The sequence below is a fragment of the Jaculus jaculus genome, chromosome 4 (genome assembly GCF_020740685.1).
Source record: "Jaculus jaculus isolate mJacJac1 chromosome 4, mJacJac1.mat.Y.cur, whole genome shotgun sequence".
Lineage (NCBI taxonomy): Eukaryota > Metazoa > Chordata > Mammalia > Rodentia > Dipodidae > Jaculus > Jaculus jaculus.
Genome location: NC_059105.1, coordinates 74,439,537 through 74,456,649, shown reverse-complemented (window position 1 = coordinate 74,456,649; position 17,113 = coordinate 74,439,537). Strand labels below are relative to the sequence as shown.

Here is a 17,113-nt window from a genome sequence, read left to right as displayed (position 1 = left end):
CAATAATTTGTGTATTTTTCTGTTTTAAAATAACGTAACTATTGAACCCCATGGCAATAAAAGTTGGGAGATAATTTTGACTCCCCACTCACCTTGCTTTGAACATCTTGCCTGTTTTCCATGCTTCTTAACACGGGGTACTTTGCTCATTTCTGCAGGTTTCCACTTTCCTCCAAACAAGGGATGCTACTGAAATTACAATAGAGAGCTTCTCTTCACTGTTGGGAAAGCTTTTAGTAGGGTTGGTTTTCCCTCTTGTCTTCAATTCTATACACTTTTAAAACGTTTGTTTTCTCCTGAAGGACACACACAGTGAATTCGACCCATAATTGCCTACTTAGTTTTGAGCATGCTATACTGGCTCACATATTCAAGAGTGATGCTTGAGAGGTGACAGCAAATGCCTACGGCTTCTCTTCTCCTTTTCAATTAGATTAGAGTAGAGCAGCCAGAACAAAACATCTGTTCTTGTTTAAGATAAAATGCATCCAACTTTCATCTTAAGCTTTTTGCATTGCAGTAAGTAGTAAAGAAAAGAAAGTGTTGGTAAATGTCAATGATAAGATTTTAATGTGGAGATTAAAATATGGGAATATTATTAGGTGGTGTAGATACCAGTGAAAACATGCATACATTTTTAAAGCAGTCAAGTCATTGCAAGACACTGATGTTTAAGGTAGAAAGCTGCGTTGTCACTTGTAAGTGAGAATTTGAGATGTTTGTCAAGGAGACATTGTCAGGAAAGCAGTAGAACATTTCAAGCCCATGAGAGCAGTCCTGAGGATTTGTGACAGTCATGATGAATCCGAAGATCATCACCACAGCTCCAACGGGAAGCATGACACAAGACATTATCTTATCTGAATGTGTCCTTGGTTCTTCAGATAACTTCAGATAACAGGCTGAGGGAATGATGAAAATCAGAGGAGCTGCACAGAGAACACCCTGTGTGTTAAAGACAAGAAACACAATAACATTAGAGTCTTCTTTGGGCAGTCTTTTGTTTTGTTTTGCTTTTGCTTTGCTTTTTCCAAGATAGGGTTTCACTATGTATTTTTGGCTGGCACGGAATAGTAGCAATCCTCCTACCTAGGTCTTGTGAGTGCTGCTGGCCATGTGCCACCATACCTGGCTTTGGATACTTTTAAGAATGCATTGGGGGCTGGAGAGATGGCTTAGCGGTTAAGCGCTTGCCTGTGAAGCCTAAGGAACCTGGTTCAAGGCTCGGTTCCCAAGGTCCCACGTTAGCCAGATGCACAAGGGGGCGCACGCGTCTGGAGTTTGTTTGCAGAGGCTGGAAGCCCTGGCGCGCCCATTCTCTCTCTCTCCCTCTATCTGTCTTTCTCTCTGTGTCTGTCACTGTCAAATAAATAAATAAAATATTAAAAAAAAAAAAGAATGCATTGGGGGCTGGAGAGATGGCTTAGCAGTTAAGCACTTGCCTGTGAAGCTTAAGGACCCTGGTTCGAGGCTTGATTCTCCAGGACCCACGTTAGCCAGATGAACAAGGGGACGCACATGTCTGGAGTTTGTTTGCAGTGGCTGGAAGCCCTAGCACTCCCATTCTCTCTCTCTCTCTCTTTCTCTCTCTCTCTCTGCCTCTGTCACTCTCAAATAAATAAATAAATAAAAATGAACAACAAAAAATGTCCCATACTTTAAAAAATAAAGAAATGCACTGGGCTGGAGCGATGGCTTAGCAGTTAAGGCACTTGACTGCAAAGCCTAGGGACCCAGGTTTGATTCTGCAGGTCCGACATGGGCCAGATGCACAAGGTGGCGCACATGTTTCTGGAGTTTTTTGCAGTGTCTAAAGGTCCTGGCGCAGCTATTTATATCTCTGTTTCTCTTCCTGTCTCTAATAAATAAAGAAAAATAAGAAAATTTATCCGGGCATGGTAGTGCATGCCTTTAATCCCAGCACTCAGGAGGCAGAGGTAGGAGGATCGCTGTGAGTTCAAGGCCAGCCTGAGACTACTGAGTGAATTCCAGGTCATCCTGGGTTAGAGTGAGACCCTGTCTCAAAAAGAAAGAAAGAAAGAAAGAAAGAAAGAAAGAAAGAAAGAAAGAAAGAAAGAAAGAAAGAAAGAAAAAGAAATGCATTGACAAGAGGTAGTTTTCATTGCACATATTAAAAGTTTGATAGGTTCATTTAGATCAAACGAAAGAAAAAAAAAAACATTGCAAAAAGGACTTAGAAACAAATTCTTGTCCAATGGAATATCCACAAGTTAAAAAAGGCAATAGTGTCATAATAGTCTATTGGGGTTAAGGACATGATTAGAAAATAAAGCAGATGACCAGATGCCTTCTGCCAAACCTGTAATCTATGTTTTCAGTCACATCATTGTCCTCTTACTATCAAGAAATTCCTGTGCATCTCCCTTGCCTCTCAAATCTGAGTGGTCTGTTTGCCATCTGTATGCAGATAGAGGCTTGGAGAAATTGTAGGGGTATTTTATCTTTTCTCTTTGCCAGAGCTTATATGGAAGTAGTGACAGAAAAGACAGCTGTAACCCTAAGGCACTTACCATGAGATAGTACTTCTAATCTTTTAAGTAAAGCTTAACACATTAATTATCTTCAAAACTTGTCAGCAGAACTAAGTGTCTGAAACTTTGTACCCTCCGCCATGTTTGCTATGGGTAACCTAAGGGGGGATGTCACATTGATGTGTCTATCATGAAAATACCAGCAGTTACTGACTTCAAATGAAAAAAGACTTTCCCCCTCAATTGAGCTAATTCTTACTGAAAACTTTGCAAACAATGTTAAAGTTAAAATTCATTGCATCTACCTGGGCATGGTAGCACACACCTTTAATCTCAGCACCTAGGAGGCAGAGATAGAAGGATCACCATGAGTTCTAGGCCAGCATGGGACTACAGAGTGAGATCCAGGTCAGCCTGGGCTAGAGTGAGAACCTACCTCAAAAAAAAAAAAAAAAAAAAAAATCACTGCATTTTAGGCACTATATTTCTCTAATTAGACCATGTTGTATGTTAAACATACCATTCATGAAGCATTAAAATTTTATGACCAATGTTATTTCTTTAATCCATTAAAGTATTCTTGAATAAGTTTTATTGTATGCTTTGGGGGTTTACATCATGCATTATGGGATACATGAAGATATCAAAATGGTTTATTGTAGCAAATCAACATGAAATATAGTTACTTTTGCCCATATGACAAGGTTTCCTAAAATAATGACAGACTTTTGTCAGAGTACTTGATGACCTACCTAAGGTCAAGACTCCATACGCAGCTGACACATAAAATCGAAAGTCATGGCTGAAGCCAGGAGAGAGTCAGTCCCCAGACAGTCAGCGCGTCTAGTGCCAGAAGGTGCTACATGGGCGACTGGGGGAAATGACCAATATCTGTCCAAGCAACTCATGGTCTAACCGACTTAGCAGCAAATAACCTGGTGTGAAGCCCACACAAGTGCCATAGTGGCACACAGCCATGGTGGGGAACCAACTGCTCTTGATTTGGCTAACTGATCCCCTCAGTGGTACCAGACCCATAGCTGGAGCTGGGAAACAAAAATATACAAACATAAGCCCACTCTCCAATATCAAGCTACCATCAATCATGGGCTACAAGAGGGCCTACACCTACTAAACTCTCTATCAAAAAAGTAAGTGTTATCTCAATTTTACGGGTGCTAACTTAATCTCTGTTGGAGAATCTGCTTCTCTTTTTCATTTTTTGGTTTTTCTTTTTTGGTTTTTCGAGGTAGGGTCTCACTCTGGTCCAGGCTGACCTGGAATTCACTATGGAGTCCCAGAGTGGCCTTGAACTCACGGTGATCCTCCTACCTCTGCCTCCCAAGTGCTGGGATTAAAGGCATGTGCCACCACGCCTGGCTGCTTCTCTTTTTCAGATAGATGCAGATCCTAAGGAGAGAGCTGCCCCAACATACCTCAAAAGGGGCCTGACTGAAACTAAAGAAAATTGGCGAAACAAGCAAGGGTTCTGTTTTCCTGATGAACCGTATACCAGCACAAAGGGGAAGGAGACCAACACAGAGAAAAATCAACTCCTACCAAATCAGAGAGCCAGATCCTCAGAGGCCCCCAACACCTCAGCACTGAAGCACACCAAAAATGAACCCAACATGGCTCAGGGAAATTTTGTGGAAGAGGGGGCGGAAAGAATGTCAGAGTCACATGTTGGGTCATGATATGCAGAGACATTTATCGTACCAATAACTGTGGACTAACTCCATAATGCACGACCCATATACATCAGCAAGGAGGGTCCATTGGGAGGGGGTAGATCATGGATGAGCCTAAACAATGGTACCAAACTGCCTGTATTTGCTGAAAAGAAAACTAATAAATTAAATAAAAAAAAAAAAAAGAAAAGCTAAAATCTCCTGATTGAACCAAAACCCAAATGCAATCTAAGTCCATGAGCTATAGTGTTTGTGCTACACATCAGATCCCAGATTGGCTTCTATATGCCTCCGCCTCTCCATATCCTCTCTCCTTGCTCCTGGTCACCATTGATTGTCTTAGTCTCTGTCTTTCTCTGTATTCCTCTTTTGAAAAAGTTCCACATAATAAGTGAGACCATGTGATTTTTTTCTTCTGTGTCTGGTTTGTTTCACTGAGCATAATGTCCAATTATGTAGAAACAAAATCCTGAGCTTCCTTCTTTGTAAAGTGGAATAACATTCCGTCGTGCCCATATGCCACAGTGTCTTTTGTTTGTTCATTCGTTGTTGAACACACAGGCTGCTCCCGTACCTCAGCTGATGTGAATAATGTTGCAATGACCACGAGAGTGCAAATATGTTTCTAGATGATGACTCCTAGAGATAGCTCTCTGGTTTTGATGTCTTTAGGAACCTCCATAATTGTTTCCATAATGGCTCTAGCAGCCCTATTAGTCTAGATTCCCACCAATAGCGTACGAGTATTCCCTATAGCTGTCCAAATGAGTCGGAAGTGATATCTCACAATGGTTTTAGTTTGCATTTTCCAGAAGACCAGTGATGTCAAATATCTTTTTTTTAGCTTTTCTGAAGTAAGGTCTCATTGTATCACAGGTTGGTCTAGAACTCACTCAGTAGTCTCAGGCTGGCCTTGAACTCACTGTGATCCTCCTACCTCTGCCTCCCAAGTGCTGGGATTAAAGGCATGTGCCACCACACCAGGCTGAAATATCTTTACACATATGTCAACCACTTTTATATGTCTTTTTTGGAAAATGCTCTATTTATTTCATTTGCTTAATTTTTAAGTATAAAATTTGTTTTTTTTTTTCTTTTATTGAGTTGTGAATGTTATTCACAAAATTTTGGACATTACCCCCTTTCAGATATTTTTGTTTGCAAATGCATTTTTCCACTTGATAGATTGGTATTTAATTTGATAATTATTTTCATTACTTTGTGAAGCCATTAGTTTGATGTATTCCCATTTTTAATTTTTGTGTAGACAAATATATTGGTATGATAACTAGGAATCATTATCAGAGTCAATGCCAGAACGTTTTACTCTATATTCTCTCCAGGGCATATATCATTTCATGTCTTAAATCTAGGTCTTCTTTTGCTATTTTGAATTGATTTTTGTACAGGACATAGAGATCCAGTTTTCCTAGCACTATGTCTCTTAGCACCCTTGTAAAAAGTTAATTGACTATGTATGTTTGTATTCACTTTGTTCACTGGGTCAAATTTCTATTTTTTTAACAGTAATATATGATATTGCATGCTCTTACTTAGAATTTTAAAGAAGAAAGTATGATGCCCCAGTTTTGTCTTTCTTCCTTAGCATTGCTTTAGTTGTTTAGTTTTCCTTCTCTGTGTGGTTCTATGTAAGTATTAGAACTGTTCATCTATTAGTGTGAAGAATGCCACTGGCATTTTGATAGGGATTGCAATGAATGTGTATTGATTTAGATAATATGGATATTTATACATGCATGGTATATATATATTTTAATATTTTATTTGTTTGAGAGAGAGAAAGAGGGAGAGAGAGAGAGAGAGAGAGAGAGAGAGAGAGAGAGAGAGAGAGGGAAAGAAAGAAAGAGGGAGAGAGAATGGGTCCCAGGGCCTCTAGCCACTGCAAATGCACTCCAGATGCATGTGCCACCTTGTACCTCTGGCTTACCTGGGTCCTGGGGAATTGGACCAAGGTCCTTTGGTTTTGCAGGCAAACGCCTTAACCACTTAGCAATCTCCCCAGCCCCATGTATAATATTTTTGAGAGAGAGATATACTGTGAGAGAGGGAATTGAACCTGCGTCCTTTGGCTTTGATGGCAAGCACCTTAACCACTAAGACATCTCTCTAGCCTATGATATTTTAATATTAATTATCCTATTTCTAAACACTGGGTATCTTTCCATTCTATTGCATCTCCTTCAATTTCTTTCATTAGTTTGTTTTAGTACATAAATATTTTACTTTATTAGTTAAATTGATTAACAAGTAATTTTTGTATGACTATAAATGGGCATGCTTACTCATTTCTCTTTCATGTAGCATATCATTTTTTGTTGAAAAATGTTATTGATTATTAAAAATATAAATTATGAGAGAGAGAGAGAGAGAGAGAATGGGTATACCAGGGCTTCCTGCTACTGTGAATGAACTCTAGTTGCATGTGCCACTTTGTGCATCTGGCTTTACATGGGTGCTGGAGAATAAAATCTGGGCTTTCAGGTTTTGCAAGCAAGCATCTTTAACTACTGTCTCTATCCTAATGTCACTCATTTTTTACATATTGATTTTAGGTTTTACAACAGTACTAAACTCACTTATTAGTTCTAAAAGTTTTTTGTGTAGTCTTTGGGGGATTTTTACATATAGCATCATATCATATGCAAACATAGTTTTTAAAAAATATTTTATTTTTATTTATTTATTTGACAGATAGAGAGGGAGAAAATGGGCATGCCTGGGCCTAAAGCCACTGCAAATGTACTCCAGATGCATGCGCCCCCTCATGCATCTGGCTAATGTGGGTCCTGGGAAATCGAACCTGGGTCCTTTGGCCTTGCAGGCAAACGCCTTAATTGCTAAGCCATCCATCCAGCCCCAGAGATAGTTTCTACTTCTCCCTTTCTAATTTTAATGATTTTATTTTTCTTGTCTGATTGCTCTTGCTAATACTTTTAATACTATGTTGAATATATAGCATTTGTTTATAATTAAATATAAATTTTATATACAATGTTTTTCAATATTTCAATGTTATACAAATTTGTATTTATATGTAAGAATTGTATAATGAAACTTGTGCCACTCTATTATTAGAGCTATTTCTAAAGGTCGTTAAAGCAAATTGATTTTGAAGGTGGCTATTATCAAAATAAGCTGACAACCTTAAGACCTAAAATTATTATACCACAAAACATGGTTAAAGTACCTATTTTTTCAGTACCACAACTTAACACAATTGCTGCATGTTTGACACTAAGCACTGTTGCCATAATAGACAGGATCCAATAATGCGCCTTTTTTGAAAGTTTTTACCAAAACAAAGAACATGTTGAGAAATCACATTGAGAAACCAGTCTACCCATGAATGTGTCTAAAAAAATCTAAGGAAGAATAGCATAAATCATACTGTGTGGAAAATATCTTCATGGTAAGACATAAAAAAATAGAAAAATACAAAGAGGTATCAATATTGCATCCTACTTAATTTTTAATTTTGTGTGTGTGTGTGTGTGTGTGTGTGTGTGTGTGTGTGTGTGCATACACACGCTCCAGTGCACATAAAGGTTAAAGGACAACTTCAGCGTATTGTTCCTCTCTTTCCATCTTGTTTGAGGTAGGGTCTCCCTTTCTTGCTTGCCACTGTGAAGGCCAGACTGACTAGTGAGCTTTGGGATTATCCTAAACCCACCTCCCATTACCATTACATTAGCATCACAGATGTACAGGGTACTTTGTATCAGGCTGTGCATGGGTGTGGGGATCTGGACTCTGGCTGGCAGGCTTTCAGAGCAAGTGCTGTTAACATTGCATTCTCAACTATATAGTCAATGCATTTTTGCCATTGACAGCACTTAAGTAAAAATAAATACCTATAAAGGTACAAAATAATTTAAAAATTAGTTGCCAAATAACTAAAATTAAGTGAATGATGACTTTGTCATCACAATACTTTAAATGTATGGACTTTTTGTTACAGGAAATGGCATGAAACTTAATCTATGTTTACAACAAGAATTACCCCGTAGTTTCTTTGAAATAAGGGCATCTGAAAAATTACAAAATAATTCAAATCTATATCCACTGGCTTACAAGTGTCATCTCCACTCCTTATAGGCTAATTCATTTGGAGTGGCGGCATGTGGTGATGCCCTCAGCAAGAAAACCACGACCAGCTGCTTGCTGCTAAGAAGCTATTGGCAGTCAGCTTTTTGGGGCTCTTCCAATCTAACTTGCAGGGTAGGGCAACGTAATGGGTGTCCTGTTATCAGTCGTAGGAGTTGAGAAAGTAACAATTAGAGGGAAAACTATATAACTGATGCTTGTACTGGAAAAAGCCCAGTTGATTATCGTGTTGAGATACTGATTACTTTCTGGATATTTGACTGCTTAGATTTGTTAGTGGTTGTCAGACTCAGGATCTTCAGTAAAATGATTGTGCAGAACCAGCTGATCAATTTTCTTTTAAGCAGCCAGCTTATTTACCATCTTTTAATATAGAGCTGTTTGAGGACACACCACTGGCTTTGGAAGTCGCTTAGCTGAGAATAAAATCATAGCTGCTAATTAAGGAAAGAGTAAATTCTTGTCTTACTTATCAAGATTGGACAGTTGCAACTATAAATAACCCAACTCATGCCAGCCGGGCATTTTGCAGCCTGCAACAGGGAAGTGTTGAAGATTTTTTTTCTTACTAACAATTGAGATTTGAAAATTAAATTATCCTGCATAAATAAAAATCTTTTAATTATTAAACTTATCCCCATATCTTCAGAAAAAAAGTCTTTCTAGTTCAGGAAGTCTGGCAACTTGGGCTAGGCTTATTCACCCTGACAACTACATTTCTGTATGTGGGCTTTGTCTGGGGACCTGACCTGCTTGCTTGCTTTCAGACAAGCAGTGCACCATGTTTGCTGGGTTGGTTCCTCTGGCCACAAGCTCCAGCTGTTTCAACTTTTTTCCTCTTTGTATAACTGCAAGCAGAAGCCCATAGGGCCCAATTACTACAGATGCTTCTCTTCTCACCAAGCAACACCATGCCAAGATGCTGGCTTCTTATAACCATGAATAGACTCATTTTACTTGCTTCCAAAATAAATTCATTAAAATTGGAAGTGTCTTTGTTATGAAAAAAATATTTCATTGTTATCTATTGCCATGCAAGTAATAAACAAAGGTAGAATTCAAACTGCAGTTTTAATTTTATTGAATGACTAACATAACCCAAATAATTTATCCTATATTGTTTATTTTTATGAAATAACCGCATTTCTCTAATTTTGCAAGATCTGATTATAATATACACCTTGTCTGGAATGTCTCTGACCTCTGGCTTCCACATGCATACATGTGCATGAACACCTCACATATATGCATGCAACAAAAAGAAAGAAAAGAATTACTCAATTACTACAATTATTAATTGAGACAAGGAGGTCCTGTTTTAAATCTTTAACAGCCCTCCATAAGAAATTTACTAACTGAAATGAAAGTTATCAACTGAAAATTAGTAAAAAAACTTTTAAGTTCATTTTTAATATTTCTTTTCCTCCCATCAAAAACTATATATGTTATATAAGTAAAATATATATTATGGATTATTATTTATTTAAAGATAAAATTATACATAAATGTGTATATGTGTTTATATACACATGCATATGAATATATTGTTTTGCATTGTTGAGGATACAATCAAGGGCATTACATATGTTAGGCTGGATTTGAATTCATAACCTTCTTAAATCTATCTTCTGAACACTAGGATTACAGACATGCTGCGTAAACTTTTTTATAATTGAATTTCATGTATTTATGAGAGAGAGATACAGAGAGAATGGGTGCACCAGGACCTCTAGTCACTGCAAACTAACTCCAGATGCATGTACCACCATGTGTATCTGACTTACATGGATTCTGGGGTATTGAACCTCGGTCTTTAGGCTTTGCAGGCAAGCACCTTAACCACTAAGCCATCTCTCCAGTCTGTGGTGCATTATTATTATTATTTTTTCTTGGTTTTTCAAGGTAGGGTTTTGCTCTAGCCCAGGCTGACCTGGAATTCATTATGTAGCCTCAGGGTGGCCTCGAACCCACAGCTCCTCCTACCTCTGCCTCCCAAGTGCTGGGATTAGAGTGCATCACCGTGCCTGGCTGTGATGCATAAATTTTTAACCAATAAATGAATATAAGAGCAGAATTAGGGCTGGAGAGATGGCTTAGCGGTTAAGCGCTTGCCTGTGAAGCCTGAGGACCCCGGTTCAAGGCTCGATTCTCCAAGACTCACGTTAGCCAGATGCATGAGGAGGTGCACGCATCTGGAGTTCAGTTTGCAGTGGCTGGAGGCCCTGGCGCGCCCATTCTCTCTCTCTATCTGTGTCTTTCTCTCTCTCTGTGTCGCTCTCAAATAAGTAGAAATAAACAAAAAAAATATTTTTAAAAAAAAGAGCAGAATTATTTTACAAAATTTAATAACTGAGACCTAGGAAGTCTCATACTATGATTGAAAGCATAGGTTATACAGTCCAAAGATCCATGTTCAAATCTGGATTCATCCACTTGCAACTATTATGACCTCATGTTATTAACTTTAATCACTGTGCCTAATTTTTTTTTTCATCTGTAAAGTTAATATGTACTAAGAAACATGTGCAGAGCACTTACCACAGCACAAGTATGTTTGCTCACATCATTACTGTGAAGTGGAACATGACATGTGCTGGTTACTGCTACATGTTGCATGTTTCAGCATGTATTAGTCACCAGGTGAAATAATGATCAAACTTTTCATGGAAATATAATAAGCAAAAGTCCGATTACATGGCTGGAATTTTGTTGCACTTGTTTTAGGGTTATTGACAACTACTTCCTCAGAAAGTAATGCTTAAGTTTACAAGTATGTACATTCCTGAAAAATGAGCAGCACATGTGCCTTGGGTAAGTTGGCTAAAGGGGAAGAAACAATTTCGTAAAGCTTCAATGGTGGGCTGCACGTTCAGGAAGCTACTCAACATATTTTCTCTCAATAGAAACCTGTCATTTCCAGACATGTTATAACACACCTGTAACCTGAGCATTTAGGAGGTTGAAGCAGGAGAACCACAAGTTTGAGGCCAACCTAAGTTACATTCCAAGAGTCCTTTTCAAACAGGAAACAGACTTCCAAAAACCTTGCACTTAAAATACATTAAAAAAAAAAAATAAGCGTTGTGGTGCACACCTTTAATCCCAGCCCTCAGGAGGCTGAGGTAGGAGGATCACCTTGAGTTTCAGATCAGCCTGCCTGGGATAAAGTAAGAAGTTGCCTCTGAAAAACAGTGGGGAAACAAATCTACCACCCCCCCCCCGCAAGAAATAAATGACAAACTTAGTAAACTTGTAAAAGAATTAAACAATGTCCCTGGTTATTATTTTCATCACTACTACAGCATAGTTGAAAGGTTGTTACTATTAACACCACCAGGGCTTTTGTGTAATACTTAACTTTCCTGCCACTATACTACAGAATGGTCTAATGTCCCAGTGCTGTTAGAGGTATAGATGCTGAACAATGGCCTTGTTTATGAACACGTGTGTGTAGATGCGTGTGCACGGACACACACATGTCCTGAAGTCATAAGAGCATGTCGGGTGTCCTTCTCTCTTGCTCTTTTGCCTTCCTCCTTGTCACTCGCTGAACCTGCAGCTCAATATTTTTCAACTGGACTGACTGACCAGAGTCCCACTCATCTTCTTGTCTCTGTCTCTCTCAGGGTTGGGGTTACAAACCTGTATGGCCATGCCTGGCTTTTTATGTGGGTGCTAGGGATTGAACTCAGGTCATCATGCTTGCACGGAATGTACTCTTACCCACTGAGCCATTTCCTTGTCCTTAGCACAATGTTCTAAGCACAATAGTGAGTATATTAGATATGGTGTTATAATTAGCATCTGACCAAAAGCAGTTGCTAGATTCAGTTTGGCTTACAGTCACAAGGAGAAGTCTCACCAGCAAGCTGGGCCCAATTACACCTCAACTCTGCCCCCAGTGACACACCTCCTCCAGCAAGGTTCCACCTCCTAAATTTCCACTAGCTGGGGAGGCATGAGGCTTACCACATAGTAGTCAAATACTCCTATCTACAAAGAACCTACAAGTTAGTAAATCTGAAAAATTTTTGGACAATTCAAACAGCACATAGATACAATAATTTATATAAACCAGGTTATTTCATTATAATAGCAGAGGTCCATTTACAGAAATAAAAATTACAATCTTAATTTGAGTGATCCTTTTAGATTTTATATTCATTTTTCTAAGAAACAAGGTTTTGCCAGTTTGCCAGACTGGGTACAAGCAATCCCCTAGCCCCAACCTCCTGGGTAGCTGAGTAGATGGAACTGTAGCTGAGAATCACCATGCTGGGTTCAGCTTTGGTTGTTGTTGTTCTTTCTGCTGTCAATATAATAGAAAATTCCCTAGAGACCTGAGGTTTTTTGAAAGCTGCATACTCTCCACATTCTATTTGCTCCGACACAAGAGAAGTCCCAATAGTCTACTTTTCAACTGGATATCTACTGCCTTTGTCTGGAACTTCAAATCAGAATGGCACATGGGACTGCTTGAGAAGATGAGATTCCGTGAGAGTTGGCAGAAGACCACAGAAGGTAATGGGGGGTAAAAATGACCAAAATACATTGTATACATGTACAAAAACTGTCACTAAGTAAATTTTACAAGTGGCATGTGAAGAACATAGTGACTTAGGCACTCGCAACAAGCTTTACCTAACTCAGCTCTCAAAGTGATGAGTGAATGATGATTTGGAATCTACTTGTGCAAGTCTGCCATCCCTGTGGTGCATGGCCAGGAAACACTAGTACTGTGATTATGATTATAAATTCCTTAAGAATTTTGAAAGAGAAGAGTAATGACTTTGTCTAGAATGTCTGCTTCCATTGATGTCTCATCAAAGGCCATCATTGTCCTTGCTCTACAAAATAGAATGGAGTCATTCTTCCTATGTCACTTTTGCCTCTATCCTTCCAAATTAACCTGTCGCCAAATCGTGTCAACTTTTCTCATCACTTTGAGAGCTGTTGTATGCACATAGTAATTGTAAATATATGATCAGGGAGATGGAGGGGAAAATATGGAGCTACCCACTTCATAAGAGGAAATTCATGCCTAGCCTGTAAACTTAGTCAAAAGCCCATGGATTGGGAGGTCGTAGGTCCAGGACCTAGGGCCTGGGGGAAATGGACTTAATACTATTGTTATGTTGAATAGACATGTGGTCAAACTGCCTTCTCGGTCTTTATATTTATGCCCATTGATTACTGCTGCTTTTAGCCTCAATCATAAAAGATCCTTTCTGCTGTGGGCAGAGTTTAAAGTAGAGATGCGTATCCAGACAATGTGCCCGAGAATAAGTGACTACTGTGTGCTCACCCCAACAGTGAATCTCTGTCACTCTCTCCAAAGCTCAGAAAACATCATAAGGGAGGGGCTAGAAGTAATATAGGAGCCAGCTGAGGAGGAGGAGTGCTGTGGAATATTGTCTTCTGGATAAAACATGGCTATTATACACATGAACACTCAGTCTCTATGGTTTCCCACCCTAGATTGGACCTGGCTATATGTCATCATGGATGGGGGAAGGGCTCATGAGGTCCCTGAAGAAGTTATTGACAGTCAGCGGTTGCTGTGGGGAGGTGGGGAGAGTCATGTTCTTCAGTAACGCAGCCACAGGAGTGGGTACAAAAGAGAGCAACTGGGAGATAAGAAAGGGTAATTGAACATGTTCAAAATACCATGTATACATGTATGAACTTGTCAAAAATGAGTAGGGCTGAAGAGATGACTCAGTAGTTAGGTGTGTTTCTTGCACAAGCATAAAGGCCTGAGACCACCCAAGTTCCAATCCCTAGATACCGCATTAAGGAGCTGTGCATGTCTCTGTGCTTTGGTAACACCAGTCACACAGGGAAGCAGAAACCCAAGACTAGAAGCAGCTCCACAAGCTTGTGAAACAGTAATAAAAGATACTCCAACTCACAAACAAGACCCCGTGGAAGAGTGATGGAGCTGGATGCCCAACATGGCCAATGCAGGCACAGGGCTCTCCTTAGGTGAGGGTATGGGGTGCCACAAGGCATACACATGTGCATACGCCACACATATCACACCACCACACACACACAAAAACATGAAAAAAATGGCCAACTAATAAACAAGTTAAAAATACTATGATAAATGAAGTTTCTGGTAATATTTTGACAGAAATAAAAGAAAAATAGTCATCACAGGAAAATATAGAAATAATTGGTATGGCATACATACAGGCCAAACTTAAATTTGACTAGAGCTCAGTGTAAAATTTGGGAAGTAACTCGGGAATAATTTCCTAGGAAGGCAAGGGCCCGCGTTACGAGTTGTTTCCAGTTGCTGTGGTGAGAGAGGAGATGTTTGGAAGCAGGGGCAGGAGGCAGATGAGTGCAAAGCAGAACTGAGAACGTACACACTGAAGCCAAGGTGTTAGGACCCAGGTCAGATGCGACATGGTGAAGACCTAAACTTGGGCGGTGTCAGCACAGACTACAGAAGAAAAGCTGGGAGAGAAGAAAACAATATTTAAATAAAAAGAATTTGGGCCATGAAAAATGACTGCAATCTGGTCAGGAATTTATTCCTTCTGTATTTTCAAGGAGTGTGCTAGACATATTTTAAATAAGGATGAAAAAATTCTAGATCCCCTCAATTTATGGTGAATTTCAGAAACATGCATATAGTACAGTAATGAGACGTGCTCACAGGGGGCTCTAGTCCCTTTGTGTCTCATAATGCTTTGTTGTGAGGGTGTGAGCTGCTGACAGTACCCTTCCTCTCACAGACACCAACAGCACTGCCCCCTCGTGCACAACTAAAGATGGCTCCACACATTGCCAAATGCCCTCTGGGGGAGGAAGAAAACACTTACCCTCATTTCAGAACCACTGCTATGAAACTCAGGGTCCCGAAAAGAGCAAAGGACCACTAGTAAAACTGTCTACCATTATATTGCCAGCACACTTTCATCACATGTCAGAACGTGCCACTTGAGGGCCTCAGCAGTTGAGGGTGCTTGCTTGCAAAGTATGACAGCCTGGGTATGGTTCCCAGTTCCCATGTAAAGCCAGATGCACAGAGGGGCACATGTGTCTGGAGTTTGTTTGCAGAGTGGGAGGCCCTGACGTGTCCATTGTGCTCCTCTCGTCGCTCTGCTTGCAAACAAACAATCAAATAAGATAGTACCATTTTAACCAAGTATTTTATTTATTTATTCATTTGACAGAGAAAGAGGGTGAGAGAGAGAGAGAGAGAGAGAGAGAGAGAGAGAGAGAGAGAGGGAGAGAGGGAGAGGGAGAGAATGGGCATGTCAGGCCTCCAGCCACTGCAAACAAACTCCAGATGCATGAATCCCTTGGGCATCTGGCTAACATGGGTCCTGGGGAATCGAACCTGGGCCCTTTGGCTTTGCAGGCAAATGCCTTAACTGCTAAATCATCCCTCCAGCCCTGATAGTACCCTTTTAAAAGAAAGCAAAACACACGTTTAATTAAATGGAACCACTCTGAAAGAGATAACTGGAATAAAACGAGTCTTGGCACGCACTTACATTGAGCTCTAGCACAATGCCAAGGCAGTCGATGAGCAGCGACACCAGCGTGGCCGCAGTGACGATGAGCACGGTCAGCACTCTGTGGAGCACTGGGGCAAGATCCCCACCAAAAAACACATTGGCAATTACCTGTCAGAGAAACAGAGTGTATTGTGAGGTGCTTTTGAGGCCTGCAGGATTTACTAACAGAATATTTTCTTACAGAATGAGAACTGTATAAAATGCCACCAGTAAGGCAATTATCCAAATCTGAAATCACTATGAATATTTTATCTTTCCAAAGCTCACACACAGACATACATAACGGTAGCTGGTAGACTTTGAGGAGCTATTGGCCAGTGGATTATATGACAAGAGCCAGAGCATAGCATACTGGAGCTGGAACACTTGCCCTTTTGTGCATGTGTGTGGTGTGTGGCCTATGGTGAGAGCACGCATGTGTGTAGAGGCCTTTGCTCCATGCACCCATGTGTGGAGGTCAGAGGAGAACAACAGCCACCTTCCTGTATTACCCATCTGTGTGTTTTCTTGAGATGGAGTCTCCCCGTCAACCCCAGAGAGCTGCTGTCAGTCAGTGAACCCCCATGATAATCTGGTTTCTGTCCTTCTGTGGACCAGTGTGACGAATGTGGGTGTACATGCCCAGTGTTTTATGTGGTTCTGAGGAGTCAAATTGGTTTCCAGCTGAGAGGCCCTCATGCTTAAGTGGCAAGCAACATTGGCTGTTGAACCATCTCCCCAACCCCACAGGTATTTTTTAAATTTTTTTATTATTTATTTGTGTGTATATGTGAGAGAGAGAGAAAGGATGGGCACACCAAGGCCTCTGGTCTCGTCAAAGGAACTCCTGACACATGTGCCACCATGTGTATCTGGCTTACATGGGTTCTGGGGAATCAAACCTGGGTCGTTATACTTTGCAGGCAAGCTCCTTAACTGCTATCACTTAAGCCCTCCATATGTAAAATCCCATGGGAAGTTATTTTATCACTCTTGAGTCCAGAAAGATTAACACTAAAACAAGTATTAAGTAGATCATTTAGTGGCCTCTAGGGCAGGTGTTACCACTTTTCCTTTGAATGACATGGCCTGTGTCATAGCCTTTACTAAGAGGGAATCAATTCTGTGTAAAGGAATTCCTTCACTGTCCTTCCCTCCACAAAATGGAACAAAATTCACCATTTCATTTAATACTCAGACTGGGAAACTAAGCTATTTATACATTTCACATGGTGATACAATTTGCAAAAAGATGTCTATGAGATGAGTCCTGTTCTCAACAATTAACATC

General features: G+C 40.1%; 1 protein-coding gene across 1 annotated transcript in view; it reads right to left on the bottom strand.

The window, feature by feature from the left end:
* Nucleotides 1-576: 576 nt before the first annotated feature.
* Slc38a11 (solute carrier family 38 member 11) overlaps nucleotides 577-17,113 on the bottom strand; it is a 56,864-nt gene continuing 40,327 nt past the window's right edge. The window contains exons 11-12 of the mRNA XM_004651717.2: nucleotides 15,820-15,951; nucleotides 577-945 (exon numbers count right to left, since the gene is read on the bottom strand). Coding sequence (XP_004651774.2) covers nucleotides 652-945; nucleotides 15,820-15,951 — 426 coding nt within the window. The 3' untranslated portion in view covers nucleotides 577-651. The remainder of the gene's footprint in view (nucleotides 946-15,819; nucleotides 15,952-17,113) is intronic.